Raw genomic sequence first — 14,858 nt, 5'->3', positions numbered from 1 at the left:
TACAAGCTTTTCAATCAATATGCCTACTCCTAATAACCTCCACCCCCTGGTTATATCTACTATAATAGGTAATTATAGTATAATTGATTATATTTATGAAAAAAATAATTTTTTATTAAATAATAAATTATATTATATTATTCAATAATAAACTTTAAAAAAAAAATGGGGGGAAAATGTCCGCATCGAAAATATATTGGGGAGGAAATGTCCTATACTACGCCAAAAACAGTCCGGGGGGAAATTGTCCGTATACCGATTTTATTACTCGGTAGTTGGTGGTAAACCGAATGCAAAATATAGGTATAAACAATATTATAATCCGTATAAAATATGTAATGCAATATAGCATAATATACCCCCTCACAGACACACCATAATATATATATTAACGCCGCCGAGACGGTGATTAGACATGTGTATATACCACGGCGATAGTGTGTGCGACATAATCGCTTTTTCGCAGACTCGTCGTTTTGATTATATAATTATATATATATATATATTATATATATTATTATAATTATATAATCGTTATAGATTTAAGATTATAGTCATTTACTTCTATTCTATATTATATTTTAGAGCGCTTTCAGACGAGACACTTTGTAGCCGGCTACTAGAATCAGTGTCTGGCGGCTGACGGGGACAAAACACGCCAATTCGGTGGCGCGACACACAGTCCATGTCTGTGTCTCGTGTGTACGAGTATATTTATAGCAATGTTGTCTTAGTCGCGTGATTCTTTTCAGACATAAGTAGCCGGCTACAAAGTGTCTCGTCTGAAAGCGCTCTAAAATATAATATAGAATAGAAGTAAATGACTATAATCTATAATAATACCGTACATGTTAGTGTATTATTTACAATACACATACAATATCGTCGTCTCCGAGGCATAATCGTGAATATAGGTTACTAAGCGTCGTAGCCAACACCACTTAAAAAATTGACCCAATATGGGGATACTAACGCTTAACGTCAGTTCATATAATGTATCCATATGTAGATACTTACTATACTATCTAATATCTTACTTATATGGGCACACGAACGGTGACTATATAATATATATAGATACCTATCTACCTATTATACGTCATAATCATGCTGTCATTGTCTATCGACGGATCTAAGTAGCCAGAAGGTATATGGCAACTGTTGAGCTATATTATAAAATTGGGTAATTCACTTTCACAGCTGAAATAATATAGTACAAAACGTGCACGTATCGTAGCATTCGTAGCCATACATATGGACATGGCGAAATCAACGTTTATCAGAAATTTATGTAAATAATCGAAAATAAAATTGGGGTAAATATTATTGGAAAAACAGATACTTATCAAAACCCTATAGGGTCTGTATTACGATAGTGTCATCCAATCGTTTCAAATAACCTAACCTACTCCAAACTGTTGACACATTTGTTGACGATGTTTATATAATATGCTATTATACATAGACATGTAGTATAATCTAGATTCCAGATATGCCTCTATATATAATATAGGTAGATAAAAAAAATATCTAGATACGTAAGTACCTAATATTATACAGTAGGTTAGTAGGTACACGATACAATGATACAAATATGTAAACTGGCATACCGCAGAGGATAATTATTTCGATATACCTACATAATATCATAGTGAAGGATGTGTAGATTGTAAATTTGTATATTATTAACTAGGTAGGTATATTATATTATACCTTATACAGTAACAGTTATACCTCTATATGGCTAGGTATATGACGACAAATCCGTTCATTAAGTACAAGTATACCAATAGGTGTTGTGTTACCTCCGGGCTTCAGTGCTAATTTTCGTTGGGAATCATATTAAAAATACCTATAGGTACTTAAACGTTTGCCACCTTTTAAAAAGTTACAATAATTTGTGCCACCCTATACGGCATTTGCCTCATTCCTCTCCTTTGCTCAGTGGCGGCGTCATTGTGGGCAAAGGTTTTTTCTAGCCCATAATAAAACTGAAAAAATCGTTCGCTACCTAACTATTATTACAATTATGTTTTTATCTCATTGTAAAATGTAGCCTTCATCCGTAATATTATATTAAATTGAAACGTCAGACAATAAACACTATTAGTCATTAAACATAGAAGACCCGTATAGGCATCTGTTAAATACTCATTATAATCATTATATAATAACAACACACCATAGACCATTACAGGGGCGAACGCAGGAAAAAAATTCTGGGGGGGGGGTTGAAAAAATTTAAAGTAGGTATTCATAAATATCATATTATTCATACTGTATGTCTGTATTACACTTTTCTATATTTTATTTTAGTCACTTATACTATTTACATAAATACATAATACATATATAATATACATATTACATAATAATATAATATCATAGATAATAATTAATAACTAATTATTACAATTTGTAGGTTAGTAGTAGGAATTTCAGGTAGACGGCAATTACACTCGTTGTCTGTCTACATTACGTACATCATTGGATTGGCGGCCTTCGATGTCGATCAGTTATTAATAAGTTATAAACTATAACATACTGTCATACTCACTTCGAAACTGCATTATCATACATTTTATTGGTGATTTTACTGTATCCATTAATTTATAAACCACGGGAGAAGGGAAACTTTTTAATACCTAACTAATAATTTATTTTAATTTTTTTGAAATGTTATTAGTAATACACTAATACATTTGTAGGTCAGATAATTTATTTTTTGTACCTACTATTTCGGGGGGTGTTTAAATCCCTACCCCCTCCCCCCTGCGTTCACCCCTGGACCATTATATTATTCAATTATATAATATTCATAAGTTAGAAATACATAATACATAATATCTAATATACCTTATAATTATTATTTACGTTTTAGCAATAATCATGGTTAATTTTTATGAAGCAATGTTATGAGTCATATTTGCTGGCTTATGGTTCAAAACTAGCAGAACACCAGCTCATATCTGATCCTTTAATGACTAGCCCCCCCCTAAGTGCCTACTCTGCCACCCCTGAAAAAACGACGCCACTGCCTTGGCATGGTACCTACGCTCAATAAAACAGTATCTGCAGATACATATAATCATACCATACATGGTACTTGTAGGATGAAAATACTCCATATAATTGTATGGTCATAGCACAGCCCGTGGGAGGGGGGCGGAGGTAATTTTTATAAAAGGAATCTATAAAATCATCACATTTATATAAAGGTTAATTAAATTAATAAGAATCTGTGGTGCAGGGTCGGAGCTGCTTTTTGCTAAGCCCTGGGCAAAACTTATTCAAACAATAATCATAGTCACTTATATAGGATTTCCTCATAAAATATTTTTCAATGTAAATTTTAAGCATAGGCGCAAATCACCAAAGACATTAGGGGGGCTTAAGCACCAAAAATTTTTGAGGAAACAGACCAAACTCGTGAGGGGCTTCGCCCCTCACACACCCCAATAGTATTATGATATATATTATATAAATAAAAATCAAACAAACACAACTAAACTTTTTATTATTATTATTTATTTATTAAAAATGTAAAGGCAATGTGCGCTTATTTTCAGCAAACTTATTTAAAATTATGTCTATATCAATGACTAGATCGCTCTCAATATGAATTATCGATAAGTCAGATAGTCTTTCCTGACCCATCGTGGTACGTGTCCAAGATTTCACAATTATTATGATATTATATAATATGTTTTATACGCCATTGCAGTTTAATATATCCAGACGTAAACTCGACATATTATATTATAAATAATTAAATAAATATAAAACTGTTTTTGAATTTTTAATAAATGTAATTATTTTGAAAATGTGATGGTAATAGTACTATAAATTATAATCACGAGATTCGGGGTGCTAGCATTAAAATTCAGGGTGCTAAGCACCCTTAGCACCTCTGCGATTTGCGCTTATGATTTTAAGTACAAGGCCCCGGACAAACGCCCCGCTTTTTGCCGCCCCCCTAACGCCGGCCCTGCTGTGGTTGATAATAAAATTTTGTTGTAAACACCTACCTATTATTATGAGAAAAAATAAAAAAAGATATCAAAACATTTAAATTCTAATCATCAACTAAGATACTATATTATAATGGACTTAGTTCAATGTTTCAATCAGAACTTTTACGACTAAAAATTACGATAATTCTCAGATTCTGCGTGAGATGTCAGGACATACCCGGCATGCGGAATTGCGGTCGCTTAATTATAATTATAATTCGGGTCGATTCGAAATTTGCCGGTCAGATATTGGCGACACTAACTAGATTCTTAAAAATATTATACATTTATAAGCCCAAACAAATTTAAAGGCATTCTAGGTTAGCTTCCATGCGATTTTTCAATTTTATCCATATGTATTTTATTATTAAAAAAATTAAGGTGCCATTATAGAATTACATTTGTCGATGTGTATTGTAAGGTGTTTAAGTATGTGCTTTTAATAGTAAAAAAAAAAAAATCGCTTAAAAACTAAACTAGAATTGTTCCTATTAATTAAGCTTTTTAAAAAGCAGTAGGTAGGAAGTAGTATAATTCAAGTAAGATTTGATGAATATCATCGTGACCACGAGTGAAATGTCTTTGAGGGGGACTGTGTAGTGGACAATGGGTGATGGATATTACTTTGAGCCTTTGAGGTTTCAGAGAATTAATCTGAATTATTAGATAAATACATGAACTATATGGACAGGATAATTTATTTTTACAACAGGCGGTGGGACCTCTTTAAATGTGGTGCAGGGCTTTCAGTGCACAGCTGGTACTGCCATCAAGTAGGCTCTGAATTTCTAACCCATTACAATTAACCAATATTGCATTATTAAAAGATACTTAAAGTGCAAGGGGGATTAGCAAGCTTGACGAATCATTCTGCATGTAGTACCTAACCTATGCTGAGTCATTGACAAACGAAATTTTTGGCTAAACATTACTGTTTTACAAATACTAACAAAAGCTGATGTGAATAACTAAATTTTTTATGCCTGTAATAACTTAACTAATATTACTATGCATGTGACTAACAGTTTGTTTATTTATTTTAGAAAAACTTGACACTGCCAAGCAAGAGTATCGAGTTATTGCTGACCAAATTGGCCAGTCATATGATTTAGCAGCATATTAATCAAATAAAAAAAGTACCGCTTAATAATCTAATGATTATTAATATTTTTATTTTTAGTCAAGTATTAGTATTGAAAAACAAAACAAATGGCTTTCATACAAATCTTCACATTATTTTGTGATTTATATAATATTTAAAAATAATGCTTTCGAATTCATTTATTGCATATAAATAAAACAATTTTTTAATATAAGGATCACCATTTTTTTTTTTTAAATATTTAGCTACAAATTTATTATTACTTATAAGAATGTTATTAACTTGTAAATGTGTTTATATTTAATAATTAAATTTCATGTGTTAACATTTACCTATAATCTGGTTAATTATAATTTTAATATTAACAATAGTATACTATGTTCTTAATAATATGCTTAATGTAAATATTTGAAGATAAAAACAAAATATTATAATTAAAATTAAAATACTACAGTATGTGTATATTATGTTCTTCAGTATAAAAATAAATATCTTTCGCACATTAATTAATATATACAATCGTGCAGAAACACAATTTATCTCTTTTCAAACAATCAAAGAAATTGAAATTAAATGAATAGCTTTTTGATTATACATATTTTATAATAAAAATATTAATTCAACAAACAAATTGTGTTATTTATTGAAATATAGTATAAATACCATATATTAAAATTGTAATACAAATTTAAAAACTAATTTGTTTATATTCACAAATGTGTATCTAAAAATTTCTTACATATAATACTGACACAATATAAATTTAAGTAACAAATTATACATACAAGAAGATAAATTGAAAAAAAAAATTAAACAGTTAATTGATTAAAAAGTTTACAAAACATGGTTAAAAAATGATGGGAAGTTTGTTGTTTATAGTTCGTGTTAGTTTGGTAACTGTGCGTGTATTGGGCGTCATTCTTGGTGTTGTACGTAATGGCGTCTTAGGAGTGGTTGGTATTGGAATTTGAGATCCTTTAACGGGAGTCTTCATTAATGGTTTTTTCGGTGTAGTAAATGTTGTGTTTGGTTCTCTCAATACATTTTTAGTAGTTGGACTTGTAAACAACCTATGTTTTTTGGATTCAAGATGTTCCTAAAATATTTAAAAAAAATTAGTATTCATATAGTTAAGATCATTATTTATAAAGCATAGAAAGCAATCTTGATATAGATAACTATGGGATTCAACTCATTTTTAAATAACATGCAATTTAAGTCAAACGGCCGAGAATTGTTAATTTTATAATTATTTAATGTAAAATTTACATACAATAAATGATATGGTACAAAGCCAATTTTAAAAGCATAATGAATCAATTTTTTACAAAATTGTTCATAAAAAAATAATAACAACATAATAAGCATACAAATTTATTTTATATAAACATTACATTATATTTTTATATTAATTTAACATTTAAATAAAAAAATTACAAAAATAATTAGTATTTCACTGTTGTTAATTTGTAATTAGCAAAATATGTAAAATTTGGATTGTAGATTTAAAAATAAATTATATTCACATGTTAATTTTTAGATCATTTGACTAGTAGTACTATAGTAGTAGTTGATGAACTCATTTTCTTAGGTTATATCAATGTTTGCACTAGTTATGACCAAATTATTGGTTAATCAATTAAAATTAAAATATTTTATCACTTATAAAAAACAGTTTTATCAATCCTTCAAAGAAAATTTAAATATAATAAAAATTAAAGTACATTAAAGGTTAATCAAATGTTTTTAAAACTTATTATTTTATAGTTTTTGCTGATACGAAACAAAGCGATAGAAATTATATTCACACACATAGAAGTAATTACGTGTGGAACGCATTATCTCACGTAATTCAAACCTGGAAGGTTGCATAAGATTCAACTGATACATTTTCATCATTGGACCCATGGAAGATTGGATGCTGTCTTGTTGTAGTTAGATTTACCTCATTTAGTTTAGTTGAGTTTAATGGTACTAATGTGGCTACATTAGTATTATGAAAATTAAACAATTGTCTTCTAGGGGTATTCTAAAAAACAAAATAAACAAATAACATTTAGTATTAATATAAATGAGTAGTATAAAACAATTAATTGTACTTACACTAGGTAGAACCTCGTTTATTTGACATAGCTAAGACAATTATGCGACTCAGTATATAACATGTTTGAAATTATCAAGATATAATTAATAAATAATTTTATGATTCACCGCACTTTATATTTAAAAAATAAAAACTAACATTAATAGACGCCCGTAATTATATTATTATAGTCAGATAAATAGATAAGTCTGATAAACGAGGCCTAACTATATATTAAAGAATGATATAATTGTCTTTAAAGTCGTTATAGATAGTTATATAATCAAGGTGAATAAAAATAAAATTTAAGTTTTAATTCAAAAAGAATGAATTTGAATAAAACATTTCTATATACAATTAATTGTTTGAGCATTATTTTGTTACCACAGCTTTATGGTCCATGCCGATTTTACGGACCTTAGAAGCTTGGTTGCTTGATGTACCGACTATCTTCCTTTTACTGCGAGTAGCTGTTAGTGGTGTTTGAGGTTTTGTTCCAGTTTGTATCTTAGACTAAAAAAATTGTATGATTATTGTATTATTCACATACTCACATATAACCATTATAATATAGATACCTTTGTTTGTTGTAACATTTTTTTATTGCTTTTTAATTCATCCCACTGTCTTTCAATAAAATCATATAATCTTTCATCTCTGTAATAGAATACCTTATTTTCTCTTTCTTCATATGCTAGTAATTGATTCTTTAGTTCTCTTTCTACTTTTGGTAGCTCCTATATGATATTTTATTAAATTAGTCTTAAAAAGCTTTTTTCAAATTAATAAAAAAATTCCAGTTATTATCTATTAGTAGACAAAACATATGTTAATTAAATAAAATTTACTTTTTGTATAATTTTTCTTTCCTTTTCTTCTTTTAATAACTGGCCACCTCTATTTTGCCAAAGTCTTGCTGGATCATTAGCTTGTTCTTGCATCATAATCATTTTATTCCATAAATGTTCTCTTTCTTCAAATAAATGATAAATTGAACTTAAAAAAAAAAAAAAATTAAATTCATTAAACTCTTTGTTGAATTATTCATATTTATTAATGGAAATTCTTCGATATAATTTTTATATACTCTTACATATTATCATTATAGAATTTTTTAACATTGTCAACTTCAATGTCTAATAAGTCCATTACATCCTCATTATACTCAGTATTATAATACACATGACACTGTTTTCTTTGACGCTCACCAAAATGACATCTATCCCACAAATCATTTAATTCACTACGTAACTTTTCGATGAATTGTTTGATATTTTCCTTTTTTAAGGTCTCACATCTTTCAACTTCTAATTTTAGCTAAAAAATAAATATAATGACATTAAATGTAGTTGTAATAAAAAATTAATATAAATCAGTAAAAACTTTATAAACGTACCTCTTGTATAACTGTTTTGCCAAATCCCTTTTTGGTACTCACAAAATGTTCTCTATAAGAAACATCAATTTGTAAGCGATCCCACAATGAATTTAATTTAGTTCTTAATTCCATAGCCATACATTTTTGATTTTCTGTTTGATTTTCCAAGCGTTTTATTAATTTCTGTTTATAATGCATAAAAATGGTAAGTAAATCTTCATATAACTAAAATGTTAGTATTACTTGAAGTTCATCCAAGTTAGATTTTGACAATTGAAACTGGTCTGTATCTCCCAACACCATTTTATCAAACTGTAAAATTGGTATTTCTCCTAGATCTGCCAGTAACGATTCAACTTTAGTTTTATTTTCTAAAAATGTAGTCCGACGTTTAATCTAAATATCAAGTAAATCATACAATACATTTTGATAACACATCAAAAAAATAAAATAATAATAACAGTACTTGAGTATTTTTTAAATCTATAATATGACTTTTGATATTTTCCAGTAATGTTGCAGAAGGCATTTCTTTAATGCCAGAGTATTTAGGCTTTTCGTTCAGTAATTGACAAATTTGTTTTTCCTAATAAAAGTAAACAAATATATATATATTACAAATATAAAGTAAGGGTGTAGAAAGTAGAAAGTTAAAATTACTTCTTCTTGAAGTTTATTAAGTTCTGTCATGCGTTGTTCTTTAATTTTTCTACATTCTTGTAGAGATTTATCGATATTAATTTGAACATCAATCAATGGAGTAGCATCATTATGGTCATCAATTGAAATATGCATTTGTAGTTCCTAAATAAATAGTCAATTTATTAACACATATAAGACTACCTTCAACACAAAAGGACACCAGATTTTTTCGAAGAACACAGTTCATACAACTTACCTTTTCTAAGAGTTCCTTTTCAACCAACAGTTCCTCAATATCTTTTATAATATTATTTTTGTCTCTGTCAGATTCTAATACAACTTCATCCAAAAATGACTGAAAAATGAAACAAAAGAAATTTAATTTAATTCCATTGATAATACTTAATTTAATACTTACAGTTACATGAGCTTTCAAATGTTCATGAAGTTGGTTTATGCCATTTTTCTTTTCATCTGAATAAGGTCCATAGATAACATCTAGATTACGTTGAACTTTAAGGATTTCTTTTTTTGAATGTGCACAAATTTCATCCAATATAAGTTGTATTTTATCTGTATCTGGACTATAGATCAAACACAATTTTTATACTTTGGTGATAATTATGAGTTTTAAGAAATGTTACCTTAACAATTTGAAGAAAAGAAATAATAACATTTTTATTTAGTTTTAATGTTAAAGGTTTTATAAGTTATTATTATTTTGGGAATTATGTAGGTACCCAAGTACCATAATTATTGATCCATCTAAATTGTTACTAGAATTAGATTTTTACACTTAATTGTAAATGTTATTTCTGCTATTTTTGGAGTTTTATTTTAACACTAGCTGATCTTGTATACTTAGGTTACCCGCTAAAAATTATACCTATGATTCAAAAATGTAATTCGTCATTTAATGCTAGGTGTAGTGATGTTCAAGACATCACATGAGTTTACCCTATCTTAATATCCATTTAAATTTTTTATTCATATGAGATAGTAGATACAAGTCTAAAATTATGTTCAATCATAAAAATTATTTTTTGTCATGTACCTATATTTTTTAGCTTTGTACCTATATGTTAACAATTCTTAAAATCAGTGAGCATCTAATAACTAATTGACAACTACTTAATTATCTACACTAAATTTTGTAACCAATAGTAACCCTCTTATAATTAACAAAAATATAATATTATTATTTATATTAACAACTCTCAAAGCTGCAATAATATTAATTAAGGGCTACTTTTGAGATAAAATATAGCCTAGATATTTACAATTAACTTGTAAATTTAATTTCTACTATTGTATTGTTTGTTTTAATCAGAAATATAAATGCACGTAGGTACCTACCTAATTTAACACATTATTTTATTTTTATTAACTCAATAAGTTTATGTAGAATATTAGGTACCTTTATTTAGACTAGATTTTTTTTTTTTTTTAATAAGAATAAATAAGCTTATACCAATTAGGTATTTCATATAACTCACTTCATTGAAGAATCCATTCTTTGTAAAAAACTTGAGCTGAAACAATGAATACATAAGTAAAGGTTAATCATCAATAAATACTGTCCAAACCATGACATATATATATATATACAACAAAGATGGTAATTTGCAGTTCAAAAAATTGTTCATCAGTAAATATGATACAATTTAAAGAGTTTTGTTTTAATTAAAGTCATTGCATGGAGGGAGGAAAGATAACCAGTTCAAAATAATTGAAGCAATCGAAATGATTACCTGATCAATACATTTATTAAAATACCTCGAATAATACGGTAAAACTTATCAGTATCAAGGATTAATATTATACACATTTCTTAGACAAAATTAATTTTTTCATAAGAAACTAACTGTAGTTATATAATTTAAGTCACTATACTTATAAGTATTTAATTTACTTATTTAGAGTAGATGTAGCCATTACCTGTAATAAAATATTTTAAAAATAGGTTTATTATCTCTAAGATCGGATTGATATAGGGTATATGGTGCTCTCTTTCTTTAGTATTGCCATTCATTACTTTAAAGTTTACATGAAGTACTTACTAAATTTACCTCATACTGGGTTTCGCATGAATAGATTTTGATAATATTGAAGGAGTTGAATATATATAATACATTATACATATAACACTGGACAAATGCTACTGGTAACTACTAACTAGGTATTTGATAAAAATGTAATACCAAAAACTCAATAAATTTGGATATTTATGACATAACGCTTAATAAATTTCTATAGAATATGATAAAATTTTATATTTTAGTAGTCATCCAATTAAGAATGGGTATAATATGATTCATGTTATAACTTATTACTGTTCAGAGTATTTAGTTTTGAGTATCTACCTATAATCGTAAGAGATAAGTTTGAGGATCAAAGTTTAAAACGAAAAGCGCAGGCCGCTGGGTAAATACCAAACAGTAGTTATTAATAAACGTCAGCCCAATAAATATAATCGATAGAAAAAATAAATATGCCGACATTTTAGGTGTCAATTACCGTAATATTTTGCTGCTAAAGAGATGCTGCGATACAAATCGTGAATCACGACTTTTGCGTCCCGACGAAGCACACATATTTAGGTGGGCATATATTTTGTTATGTACTTACTTGTCTTTCAACGACGGCGATTCGAACATGATGGACGACATGCTTTCTATTTTCTCGACGTCGGCAGAACAAAACCGTTTGGCATCGGTGGTAGTGGTAAGTTAACCGGTTTTATTTTTATTACCGTTTAAGCGTGTGCAGTTGTCGTTTAAATAATAATTTGTCAAACGACGTTTGCGCATCCAAAAAACGATCAAAACAACAGAAATCCAATAACCATTGACCCGGCGAACGGCGATGTACAAAATACGAATGTAAAATAATATGCGAAAAACGAAATACGAAAATGTAAAAACGTCTGCTTGGTCGATGGTGTATGGCCAGTGTTGGTATCGGGCGGTTATTTTTTTTAACGGTTTTTGGTTACGCCGATCGCCGCGTACCGGTGTCGAGCGCTGCTTATGCTGTACGCACTACGCAGTACGAAATACGAACGTCGCACAAGGCACGACATGATGGACAAGCTATGTAACATTATGGCAAAACCAGTTATTGTATATTATTATATTTTATAATTTTATTATATGTCGTCCGGTCGTGTATCAACCGTGTCAAGTGCACAGGTCAAAAAGCCACGACCGTGGTTGATGTCATGACTTTACGAGTTTCGAGTTTACGACCATGGTCATACTGTCTACGAATTTTACTTGTTTATACATTTTGAAGTTTTTAACATTCAAATATTTTGAATTCATTATTACGAATATTACGTTCAACGTTGTTATTTATTACGTGACAACATGACATACGCAAGGCGTGTAAGTGTGTGGTTTATGTAATTATATATCTATTATCCGTGAACCCAGTATAGGGTAGTAATAGTAACTATATTAGCTTTAGAGGGCCTTTGTATTTTGTAACGAAAATTTCGTTACGAAATTATAACATTAATTAATTTAAATATCACTATAAATATGACTATAACAAAGCACACAGTACACTTCTATCAGTTCTATCTAATTTCTAAATTCTACAATTACTTGTGTCATCAAAATATTATGTTAATTGTAAATAGCACCACAGATTATATAAAATTAATTATAATTATAATTATATAATCTATGATAGCACTATGGTGAACAATAAACATAATATACAAGACTATATCAATAGTAGGTAATATACTAATATGTATAATAGTTTAAACATTATACAGTATACACTCTTATAATATAAGAAGTATATAAAAATATTTTTGTATTTTTTCCACAATATTATTGCTCATATTATAAAAAAATTGCATTTTTTTATTGTACAGAAAAAAATACAAAATGTAAAGGAAATATTAAAAATATGGGGGCCAACAGTGTATTGCATAAATCAGGACCTGTCTGTAGTAATCCCTATAATAAACCCATTATTATATATGGTAATAATATAATACTAGTTATAAAATTCGTAAAAATTATTAAAATATTATATAATTTTCTAATTAAAATTTTAACTTACTACAGTGAGGGTTGAACAATCATTTCAACATACCTCTTAAGTTTTTTTTCACTAGAATTAAATAAAAGTTTAGTTTAGAAAACCACATGCATTTTCTACAAGCTACGGTTTATTTTGAACCATGGTTTTTTGAAGACTAGTCCTTTTTCCATATAAATCTTATAGAGTTACACCTCTATGGTAAATCGTCATCTCAGAACATAGATTATTATTTATTATTACGTAAATTGTTACTTTATTGAAATTGATCTCGCACAGCAATCAGTTCTTAACAGTCAATTCCAGAAAATCCAATTATGATTCAGTCCGGCTGTCCGGCATTGCGATTGATGATAGACAAAAAACATGTAACGACCCAGTGACAAACGTAAATAATTTAATGTATGTTGTTTAATATGGTAATGAATGAATTATTTAACACAGTTGATATGACGAGTATGGTAAATCTTATTTTAGCATTAATTGTTTGACGCTCAACTAGTACTTACAGAGTTGGTAAGCAATAAATTTAGGTAGGTACGTCAGGTAAAGACAAAACTATAAAATGCTTTAGTTACATAATTTTATTTTGCACATAAATATTGCATATTTTCGGGTTTATTTTTGCTTTGAGAGCATAATATAATCTCTTCTCTCTCACACACATACGTCTCGATGCACATTTCATAATTTTTTTTAAAAGACTGGCATATTTTTTATATTTTTTTAGATTGTTTCAAACACGAAGTATAATAAAATATATTCATAATATTATATAGTCAAATAGACGTTTTTAAAGTTTATATAATAACTCAGACTGATAATTGTCGAGCTGTAATAGTTGATACTAAAATATAACAGAAAAAAAAACACAGATTGATAGTTATATTTAAATGTATATTTTATGGAAAACGCTAGAGGCTGAAAACAGTGGCCATTTAATTGGCTAACGAAAAATGTAGTTTTAAGAGGTAAATGTATGTAAATATCAGTGGCGACCTGTCCAGTTTGATGAGACGGCGATCGCCGACTGGGCCCCCACCCCCTTCAAATTTATTGACAAAAATGTGTTCAAGGCCCAACGTCTTCTTAATTGTACCTAAATGGAGGGCGTTTTTTTATTGTAATTTGTGCCTAGGCCGCCATTGAAAATATAGCTGACAGCTGTATTAACGATTGTTTTTGTTATTACAATAAATATAATATGTATATCAATAATTATTATGATCCGGATAATAACGGCAGTGCTATCTACCGTTGTAGTGTAAAAACTTTTCAGCACAAATAATATTGTGATAATCTATCCAAGAATACCGTTCATTTTGGTTACTAGATAACTCTGTCGTATGGTAAATTGGTATAAAGATTTTTGTTTTAAATTTCATAGTTTCATATTAATATATTACCTATATTCGTCCATTTTTGAGTATTTCCAAATACTATAAATGACAATACGGGACAACTAGTGTCAAAAATCGCGAAATAAGTATGCCCCCTGATAAAGTAACTAACGCGCTCTAGGATTGTAATTTGTAATATTCAGCTATATAGGTAACAGAAAATTTTGATCAGCTGTAAAATACC

The 14,858-nt window shown here is 28.5% G+C and overlaps 2 protein-coding genes across 9 annotated transcripts in view; one reads left to right on the top strand and one right to left on the bottom strand.

The window, feature by feature from the left end:
• The window catches only part of Tm1 (tropomyosin 1), a 41,750-nt gene extending 36,421 nt beyond the window's left edge, over positions 1–5,329 (top strand). For both annotated transcript variants that reach the window (XM_015517707.2, XM_015517692.2), the window contains exon 8: positions 5,057–5,329. In XM_015517707.2, the coding sequence (XP_015373193.1) occupies positions 5,057–5,136 (80 nt within the window). In that variant the 3' untranslated portion in view covers positions 5,137–5,329. The remainder of the gene's footprint in view (positions 1–5,056) is intronic.
• A 404-nt stretch (positions 5,330–5,733) lies between these two features.
• On the bottom strand, positions 5,734–12,199 carry LOC107168667 (protein regulator of cytokinesis 1-like). Of its 7 annotated transcripts, none has more exons than XM_015518168.2 (14): positions 11,847–12,199; positions 10,715–10,750; positions 9,637–9,802; positions 9,475–9,573; positions 9,237–9,380; positions 9,043–9,162; positions 8,820–8,972; positions 8,595–8,759; positions 8,292–8,515; positions 8,047–8,194; positions 7,777–7,935; positions 7,583–7,711; positions 6,974–7,144; positions 5,734–6,211 (listed from the first exon to the last, which is right to left on the bottom strand). In XM_015518168.2, the coding sequence occupies exons 1-14, from the start codon at positions 11,885–11,887 to the stop codon at positions 5,963–5,965; spliced, it is 2,004 nt and encodes a 667-aa protein (XP_015373654.1). In that variant the 5' UTR covers positions 11,888–12,199; the 3' UTR covers positions 5,734–5,962. The 7 variants fall into 7 exon arrangements, with proteins under 7 accessions (XP_015373654.1, XP_015373639.1, XP_015373646.1 ...); XM_015518153.2 differs by lacking the exon at positions 11,847–12,199 and adding an exon at positions 11,736–11,827; XM_015518160.2 differs by lacking the exon at positions 11,847–12,199 and adding an exon at positions 11,736–11,827 and having other exon boundaries at positions 7,616–7,711.
• Positions 12,200–14,858: the final 2,659 nt, after the last annotated feature.

This window comes from Diuraphis noxia, unplaced genomic scaffold (assembly GCF_037042655.1).
Source record: "Diuraphis noxia isolate RWA-SAM2 unplaced genomic scaffold, SU_Dnox_SAM2 contig0004, whole genome shotgun sequence".
In the NCBI taxonomy this organism is placed as follows: Eukaryota; Metazoa; Arthropoda; class Insecta; order Hemiptera; family Aphididae; genus Diuraphis; species Diuraphis noxia.
This window is presented reverse-complemented; position numbering and strand designations above follow the sequence as displayed.